Genomic DNA, 9,945 nt, shown 5'->3' with positions numbered 1-9,945 from the left:
AAAAGCACCAGAAGGAAAAATCTTGAGATGACGAACGCAACGGAGTCAAGCCGAAGGACAAGAGGACACACAGTCCAAGGAGGGCGCCGTGCCTTGGCCTTGCGGTCGTTGCGCTTGAATGCTTTGTTGAAGATCCGGCGGGGACTGATTCAGGCCGTTTCATACGGGATGGTGCAATGTGGTTGAATGAGTCGGCAGCTGCGTATTCTCGGTAATGCCCGAGTCGGCTCAGCGCATACACGTTCTTGTTCGTGTGTGCTTGAGCTGCCACTCACCCACCAAACGTCGTCGTCGCTCGCGTGGGAAAGATGGCGAACTTGAGACGATCATGTACGTGTCTTGCCCACCGTCAAGAGTCAGTTCAGTTGCTCGCCTTTTTAGACTCTGCGTCGTGCTGTCAAAAGATTGGTCCGAAATACGGTTCGGCTGGTTTGGGGGTTGTCAGAAACGGAGACCAACTAAGAGCGATGAACGGTTTAGTCCCCCCCCCCCCATCTCCCTTCCCTCCGCCATTTCACCTGCGTACCTCGCAGATACTTGACGGACGTTGGCCGGAGTGGACGAGACCCCCAGGCGGTGAAATGGCGCCGAACCACACCGAGCACGCCCCCCTCCATTACGGTCTTTACGGGCTATCGTCCTCCTAGAGCCTTGCGCGAAATCCATCCCGCGGCGCGCTTGTGCCATGGTAAAGTTGGAGGATCAGCGGTATCAAAAAACCCCTCCAGGACGCGGGGAATGCAGCGATCGCCCGGCCACAGAAGACCCTGATGCACAGAGCCCACTGTAACCAGAGCACATACTCCCTCAAGCTATCCGCTCTGGGAATCTGGAAGTCGAGGATGATGTGCCGCGTGTGGCTCATGAACGTCCATCTCAGGTAAGCATCAGCCACAAGAAGAAGCATGTGAACCGTTCAAGAATCGCGAATGAGAGAGCCGTGTTCCATTGTGTGTAACAGTTTGTTGGTCTGGAGGGGGAGAAACGATCGACGCGTCCTGGTCCGGCGACTGGCTCAAACAACGACGGGCCGGTGTTTGGCGGCCGAGGCCCCCCCCCCTCCTCAACGTGGCCGAACCAACAGGCCCGCCAGCATCCGTCGCACCGGCATCTTCATCTTGGCTCCGGCAGGGGATGCGGCTGCTGCGGGTATGTGGTTGGGCAACGGGGATGGGAGAATGCGGGTGACTTTTCGGGATCGAGGCACAATGTCACGAGGATGGAGGAGGGGGCCCGTCGGTCCGTTTCTCGCAACGACGAGGCCAGGTGAGCGGGCAGCGCGGCCGTGCCTTTTGTCGCGATGTCCGCCTGGTGACCTATTCGGGCAGGAGGGGCAGCATCGGAAAGGTTGGGGGGTGGTGGGCGAACATGGACATCTGATTGTGACATTTTCCGCGGGATGGGGGAACATATGGTGAGGGATGGTGGTGGTGGTTACATTCAACATCTGACGGAGTCAACTTGGCATGGAATAGTGGGTGACTTTGATCGGGAGATGCTGTGATGTATCCAACTTAAACCCCCAACATAACGTGGCCTTCCTCTGCCAACAACAGCAACGTCGGCGTGGAAAACGTGGGCAAAGGTTAGGTTGCGAAAAGTTGCGCCAGGATGGCAGCCGTGATGCGATTTATTTCGGGGCACGGCTTACACTTACAGGCTCGTCTCGTACATTGTCGTACCACGGGCTTCATCCCCCCGTGGGCTTCAACCCGGCCCAACGCGAAGACGAGGGATGTGAAGTCTAAATCCTTCTGCGGACAACAGGAGTCATCGCTACCCGAGCGCCCAGGCGCCATCCGGCCCTGCCTCTGCATCGGACTCGCGATGGAGGGTGGGTTACACGCGAGTGACAGGAACCAGATGTACAAAATCAGATAGTCTGTAGATGGTTTCTGCAGAGAAGAAGTATGCGAGGCTCAGCTAAGCTAGAAACTGAGCCCCGGCCGACTCGTACGGCACGGCAGCCAGGCAGACCAGTAACGCCTCCAATGGAAGGCCTCCGTATTGCTTAAAGACTTCGATGTGGCATAACATGGGCAAATAAAAGAGTCAGGGGCCTCACCAGCGCGGGATACGTTTCGCACCATCTGCAGTAGCGCCCGGTACGAGACGGGCAACAATGAAGATTTAGGTACGCGCCAACGGTTGAAAGAGCGCCGTCCGTCTCGGACTCGAGGCACCAAGAGCCTGATACCTGACACCACGAGATGGTCCGACTCGGTCTTCTTTGACCTAGGTGCAGAATGAGATGGCGGGATGGTGAGATGGTGAGATGGCGAGATGCGGCCGCCAGGCCATCAGGTATCATTAGGGTAGATTTGTGCGACTGGTGGATATTGCCAGTGTTGGCCCCGGCTGCCCGAACAGGAATGCCATGTTTCTGGCTATCGCAATCGCGGGAGCAAAATAAGCTAGGCACGTACGGCGTGCGCTTTGATGATTTGATATTGAGATGAGGGGTGATGGCGCCGAGGCCAAAACGGAGCCGGGGGGGCAGCGCAGACTAAAGAAAGATGGAGATACACGACAAGCTGTTGGTGGCTTTTTCAGCCGGCAAGACGCGCGCTGCCGCTGCCAGAGAGAGACACCTGCGCGAGATGCGCGGGCGATCTATCGAGGGCGCGCGCGCCGCGTCGGAAACATGGGGGAGGAGGAGGAGGAGGAGGGTACAGGCGAGACATTATTGGCGATGGGCTGGCTTGAAATTACATTGTCCACTTTGATGTCGTACAGCGGTGCGCGTCTTGCCCCGGATGGCGCGCAAAGATGCGAGATGACAATCGACGGGTATCGACAGATTTGTGTTCTGTTTTTGGCGTTTATGGATATCGGTCTCCGGGGGTGGAACTGGTTTGACATCGGGTCCGCATCTCCAGCCGTAGGTTATGGGTTATGGGTTATGGGCACACAGGAATAGCGCAGTTGGTCGTCATCCGAGGTGTTCTCCATATTCAATTTTGCAATATTCAGGCCCAGGGCCGCCGATACGGATCGTATCCGCTGCCGGGTTGCTCGGTGCAGGGAATGACCCTTTCTTGCACTGCCCGCCAAGGATCAGGAGCAAGAAACGACACGGACGACGGGTGCTGCCCACAGGGCCAGGGGCAAGTGTCTGCCTAGAAAACGGGAGCCAAGGCTGAGGGATGAGATGAGAAAGGGCCTGTGGCCACTGTGTGTCGTGTGCTCCGTGTTGGAGACGACCGCGCAAGTGCTTCATATTGGAGGGGACGGGACTACGTAAGATGAAGGGTCAAGGTTTTCAGCAGTAACGTTGTGTGAGGTATCGTGTCGTGCCGTGATGGTGGTTACTGGTGAGGGATGGATGGGCTTGAATGTTTCTTCGCCGTGTCATGAGTGAGACGGCGATGTCGGTCATGTTCCGCCCAGAGAAGCAGGAGGCAACACACCGCTTTGCACACCAGTTTCCCGAGTCAGCGCGGTGTCAGGTACTGGAGGCTCAAGTGATGAGGGCGAGTGAGGGTGTGGTGAAGGACAAGAGAAGCCAAGACTGCGGGTTTGGAATCCCAGTGGTTCTTTTGGATGATCGGCGGGCAAGCTACGGAATATACATGGACACCATTTGATATCAAGACTCAGAGACTCAACAGGTGAGGACGCGGTATCCGTCCGTATGGGCGACACCGAGCTGCAGGTGTGAGATTTGCGAGCAGGAAAAAGAAACACGGCGTGCGATTGACTCTGATGGAGGCCATTCGACTGGAGAACTGGCGCAAAAAAAAAAAAAAAAAAAAAAATCATTCAGCGGGATCCATAATGGCGGGCGATAAAAACACGTTCAATGATTGAATGACACCCGCCGCAGTGACAAGCCGCGACAGTGACAAGCCGCGACAGTGACAGTGAAGTGACAGTGAAGTGACAGTGAGCGGCTTCCTCAGTGGAAGAGGTGAGACGGAGCGTGAGCCGTGCGCGGAGACGTGGAGTCCCACCAGCGTCTCCATCTTTAACTGGGGACACGTGGTGCAGCCCTGCAATTAGGGGACTCCTTGTCCGTTCATTGGACGGTGGTGTTTGGCAGACGTGCCGTATCCGTATCGCACCCACCGTACCAAGTACCGCTCCGTCCCGTTTCGCCCGTTCCGTATTCCGTCCAGTCGGCGACCAGTTCACCTCAGTGTGCCTTTTCCACTTCCGTTTGTTGGCCACTGGCTCTTGGCCATCCCAATCATCATAGAAACACCTCAACGGAAGGCCTCCAACCCGACAGCCCAACCCGTCCGAGGCGCCGCCGCCTTCCTGAAGCCTCACAGCCTCTCGATCGCTCATTACCTAGGGCCGCCAGGGCCGACGTGGATTGCAACGGGGCCAATGGAAACGGCTGAGCAACAAGCTCGGCACGACAGCTCCCTCGCGAGGTTGATCGGCCAGGTCCCAGTGGTCCCTTCGGCCACTGCCTCTGCGCCGCCTCCTTAGCCCAGGGCCCTTGGCTGATGCTGGCTGATCCGACTTCTGGCTGGCGGCCCTGGACTCTGGAGGCTTGCTCTCTAACTAGAGTATGTACGGATGCCCAGGTAAGGTTAAGGACAACGGGGCGGCCCCCTCCAAGCTCGAACAAGCCTGGCACAGGCCGCGGGCAGTGACAAGACAAGCCTGAATCCCGCCTGAGCCCTGGGGGTAGCCCCTCCGAGCTACGCTGGAAACAGTGTCCAGGGCGAGGAAAACCTGGGGCAGTTCAGTCCAGTGCCGTCGGCCGAGGTGCGTGGTGCCCGTAGAGCGTGGAGGAGACAGCTGCCGCCCGCAAATCGTCCGTCGCAGGAGACTGGAGTAGGTACATCCACATCCGACTTTACCCCCTGGTGCCCTGGTGCCCTGGTGCCCTGGTGCCCTGGCGGCGTTGCAGTGCGGCAGTGACACTGACAGCGGCGACAGTGACAGACGGTGACAGTGACCTCGGTGCTGGACCCCCTCAATTACTCGTCGATGCTCCAGAGTGCCCGCGTCATTACTCGCCGCCCGCCCTGCCTTGGCCTCTCGTTTCTGGTCAGTATCATCGCTGTAATCCTCGGCGTCCCTCCGTGGATACCTTATCTTACGTTATCTTACGTTATCTTGTGCCTTTATCGTGTATCTGTAGTCTACGCTGTTTCGCCGTTTACGCAACATCGTCGTCAACGGTCGTCTTGAGCATTTCGCCTCCCCGTCATCTTGGTGTATTCCTTATCCGTAGTCGTCCTCAGTCTTGTACAGTCTGCATAGCTGTTGATCCGTCATAGAACCGTCAGAAATGGAGAAAAGCTCTCGCTACACCTTTAAGCTGATGTTCATGATTTGAGGCATCCCAACTGTGTGGTGCCTAGCGCAGGTTTGCCCCTCTGAAACGGAGCACGGAGCACGCAGCCAGCCGTCGCAAAAGCAAGAAAACACCAGAAACGTACAGAGCCGGACATCGCGAGAAAAACAAACATCAGCAAACACGAATAGACAATATGTAGATTCGTATTCGTCCGTTTCATCTAATGGCTATTGATTGTTGTTGTTATTATTATTGAGACCGCGTTCCATGTGCTGGGCATCCTCTGCTGTGTACGCCGATACATCGCTCTCGTCTTACACAACCAGTGTCAATTATTGCTCCCCTGCATCTATCCATCCCTATCCCGATACCACTCTGACAGATGGCATCTGAAATATCGCTCATTCAGCTGCCGGACAGCCAGCCGCCGAAAAGAATCGCGGCAGTAAAAACCCCTCAACCGCTTCGGTGCCGCCCACGATCCAGGCCTCAGCCCCGGAGTCCAGACTGGCAGGCGAGCCTTACGGCATGGTCTGCAATCTGTAATCCAGTTAGGCTCGGCCGGTTCGCTTCGTCTTCCCGCTTCCTGTCGTCCACGTCGGCAGTCTGTTTTTCGATGGCTCTCCCATCCGGCAAGGCGGTTGGGCGAGCCACAGCCACATCATCGCGTCAGGCCTTGACCGAAGCCTTACGCCGGCGGAGGCCATCATCACCACGACCGAAGACGGGTGTACCGCTCAAGTACCTATCCCGTTCCGGAAACCCCCGCATATGGAGGCCAGCCAGCCAGCCAGCCTGACAGATTGTCCATGACTCTTCCCATGGCTGAGGTGCGACAGGTCGACAGGCAGCATCAGCATCAGTAGCAGCGGTATCGAGGCAATATCCGCCAATACGGGCAATTCTGCAGTGCCAGGTGTGCATCTCACGCACCGCAGTCAGCCTCTTGGACCCCTGTCTCCGCCATTCTGACAGGACCTCTCACGGCGTGTTCTGACGGTGCTCTGAGACAGCTGAGAGCACAGCAGATCGTGGTCGGCAACTGGTTGTAGTCATCCAGTCACCGAGATTGAGATATTGTCTGATAGTCAGCCTACACAGTCCCTTTGCGTCGGGCTGGTATGTGTATATGTGCAGGATGTGATTCTGTGTGGTGTTTGCCTTGCGTTGAAGATGTTCGATCTATTAGTGCAAAGTGGTTGGTAGCTGTCACCATTACATTACGGCAGTCAGTGTAGAGAGGTGCCGCTGTGGAAGCACCAAGCGTACCCTAGTGCACGCCTCGCTGGACTGGAGTGGACTGTGGACTGGCTCCGTCTCCGTTTCCGTCGCTCCGTTTTGTGGCTCCCGTCATGACAGTTTGAGGTATCCGTAAGGTGGCCGACCGAAAACTGGTGGGCTCCACCTTCACCATTTTGAATTTGCACAGACCGACACCCCCTTGCTCCTTCCCACCCTTAATCGTACCCCCTGTACCTCCTTCCCCCCTGCTCCCCTGCCCCTTCCCCCCCCCTGCTGCTCCCCCCTCCGTCCGTCCCTCGCTCCTTCCCTCCTGGCGCACTTTCCACTTTCCCACCCGACACTCGCACACTCACACCTTCCCGCCACGCGAGTGAGGGAGGTACGGAGGTACGTGGGAACTTGGGTACTTCCTCGGTCCTGAGGTGTGCTTGCTGTGTGTGTGCGACCTGAAAATAATACGGGGAAGAAGGTGCAGGCCCTGAGGAGTGAGGCCTGAGGGAGGTCCTTTTCTGCCTTGTGCCTGCCGCCTGAGGGTGTCGCCTGCCTTGTCAAGTACCCTGCATCCACCGTCCACACCTTCCACAACCTGGGAAGAGAAATCCCACAATCCCTCTCTCCTGCCCGTCCATATTAATATTAACCCAGCCGCCGTCCGCTTCCGTTCCGTCACGACGGCCTCTTCCCGTTCTCTCTTCCACTTCTCTCCTCCAAGATCAAAGTGTCGACACTTTTCTACCACCCATCACCAACTTCGATAATAGTGCCGGCACTGCCTATTCTCGGCTCTCATCGTCGTCGTTCATACACACACACACACACACACACACACACACACACACACACACACATCTCCCGCTGCCTCTTCCGTGATCCACGATCCAGCCTTCTCTCCGCCTAGAGCTGTCTCGCCTCGCCCTGTCCATCGGCAACCGATCTTGGAGAAACGAGAACAAAGAAATCGCGTCTTCTCCTGTGCTTCTCTTGGACCCTTCGATATCCGACGCCCTCTTTCTCTTTGTCGCTTTCGCCCAGACCCCTCTCCCTCCCGCCGTCATCCCGAATTCCAGCGGTCCAGACTTCCCTGCCAGTCCAGACAGCCAGCCCACACACCCTGATTCTATTCTCAAGGGTCCCTGCTATAGACGCTTAAATAACTCGCGCCGCCATCATCCCGGTTGTTCCCAAACACTTCAATCAACCAACTCATATACGCGAAATCAACGCATTACGCGCTGCTCTCTGCACCAACCTGTACACAAACAAGCATAAAGGGGCCGCCATTCCATCCCATCTTGCATACCTGCCCGCCCGCTTCGATTCCACCCAGAGCCGCACAACATACACACACTACTCCACCCTCAAAATGTCACCGGCACAAGATCAGTACTACTACGTTATTCCCAACGTCAGCACCATGGATCCCAACGCTAGGGAAGTCGACCTCGCCTCCCAGAGCTGGATCCAAGCTACCATCATCGAGGACGATGACCTCATGTTCGGCGGCAAGTCGCTGAGCACTTGGTACGAGGAGGAGAGGAGACGTCTGAGCAACACCTCGTCGGACGAGGAGGAGCATCGCGGTCGCCAGAGGGTACGTCATGAGCAGCCTCAGTCTCAGTCCCAACCGAAGCAGCACGTGGCTAACATTCCCAAGGTCCGCAAGCACCACTCCTCCCACAAGCACCACCACCATCACCACCACCAGTCGGCCCAGCACACCGGCTCCTCCGACAAGAAGCACTGAGCGCACCTTTGCCGATTACCATCTCCTTCGGTATAGACAGCCTCAACCACGATACCCCTCGCGAGCGCTCGAATTCACTCAACATACCCTTTTCACGTCGACGTTTCACCACACCTGCACCATTCCGCAAACCGTGGATCGACTTCTCTTCCCTTAACCAATACCCGTCTTCACCTGTGTGGCATTGGGTACACCGGCGTTTGTTTTTTGTCAGCGTTGCATCTCTCGGTCGGATTCACTAGAACGGCTATGTCATAAAGAGGAACAAGGACCAGCATGGGGATCACCGGCGCCAATCCGAGGAATATGCATCATCCCTCCGGCAGCACCTTTCGTTTAATTGTTATTGCATCCATCGCAACGGCCTGCGATAGCGTTCATGATTCGCGCATCTAGAAGGTTTATGGGTCAGCACATCACCAGCACCAGGCATCTTCTCCCGGCTGTTACGCCGCGCGAGTTTGGCTTGTTTTGCATCGAATGGCATTCGCCATATCGAACAACCCGGGGTTGAAATTTAGCAGCGGAGGTTTTTCGCACGACTCGTTCCGATTCTGGAACAGCGTGGCTACAGGTTAGCAGGATGAGATTGTTGCGAGGCAACGCATGTATCAGTGGAGCTCAGCGTCTGTTTCGAGTAGCGGTGAGAATCACCCTCTCCACAGCGACATGGGCCTCCGAGATTGAATACAAAGAAGTTAAAGTAACTCTTGAGCACCTTATCGTTGACGTGATTATGCAATTCTGGATAAAATTTGGGTCTCTGTTTTTTTGATATTGGACCGCGATGCAGCGCCAACACAACTCGCAGCAGGACAGCACAGCACAGCACACACCGCCGCCCAAAGACATGTCTTGGAGCGCATCGCAAATCTTCAAGTAGAATCAAGACACATCAAGACAATCTACCAGACCGACATTCCCTCCCTCCCACGCATCTACCCGTCTACTAATTCGCTAGTCTGGCCCTGCCCAACAGTTGAGTCACCCACGCCCCTTCTGCCGCGCAGAAATCCAACAGATCGGGCTCCGTTGAAGGTTACCATCGACCCTGACATTCCACGCTGTCTGATTGGAAACCGAACTCTCGTTAGGGCTGCAGCTGTCTGGCCGGCTGGCTCGCTTCCCGTGATTGCACCACACCTCTCCCCTTTTCTCCCTGATTCCTGCTGCAACTACCACCTACCACGGTTGTCGACGGGTCTGGAGAAGAGGGAAGGGAAGGGAAGGGAAGGGAAGCGTTGCATGCGCTTGCCGCTGCTGCTGCTGCTGCCAACTGCATGCATGCGTTAGCGCGTTCGCCCGACCGGCGGGTTCTGCCGGGACGTGGAGGTGGAGCTGGGTTGGAGACGTTGCCGGGTCCTCCCTACGAATGGAGCCCTTTGTCCGGCATCGGATGCTGCACGCTGGACGGCGGCCTGGACGGTAGTGGGTGGGTGATGCCGATGCAGTGCCGAGATTGACGGTTTCGAATGCGGATAAGGTGGGCGGGGGTTACCGAGGGAGTTTGACTGCGATCGTGATCGTGAGAATAGGTGATGGTCGAAATGGCGAGGGAAGGAAAGTATGGTCATCTGGTCTGACGGCTGTTCTGCGCTGCCATTTCGGCCGAACGATTCCGGTATCCAAACTCGGTTTCGAGTAAAGACGTACGGTGAACACTCGAGAGCCTCGGATTGAGTTCAACTGTCTAATGTGACGA

At 56.5% G+C, this 9,945-nt stretch overlaps 1 protein-coding gene across 1 annotated transcript; it reads left to right on the top strand.

The window, feature by feature from the left end:
* Positions 1-7,862: 7,862 nt before the first annotated feature.
* CGCA056_v014910 (uncharacterized protein) lies at positions 7,863-8,243 on the top strand (the record flags this gene model as incomplete). Its single annotated transcript, XM_037330152.1, has 2 exons — positions 7,863-8,090; positions 8,154-8,243. The coding sequence occupies 2 exons, from the start codon at positions 7,863-7,865 to the stop codon at positions 8,241-8,243; spliced, it is 318 nt and encodes a 105-aa protein (XP_037172054.1).
* Positions 8,244-9,945: the final 1,702 nt, after the last annotated feature.

Source organism: Colletotrichum aenigma (genome assembly GCF_013390185.1).
Source record: "Colletotrichum aenigma strain Cg56 chromosome Unknown KSG_Cg56_contig10, whole genome shotgun sequence".
Taxonomy (NCBI): domain Eukaryota; kingdom Fungi; phylum Ascomycota; class Sordariomycetes; order Glomerellales; family Glomerellaceae; genus Colletotrichum; species Colletotrichum aenigma.
This window is presented reverse-complemented; position numbering and strand designations above follow the sequence as displayed.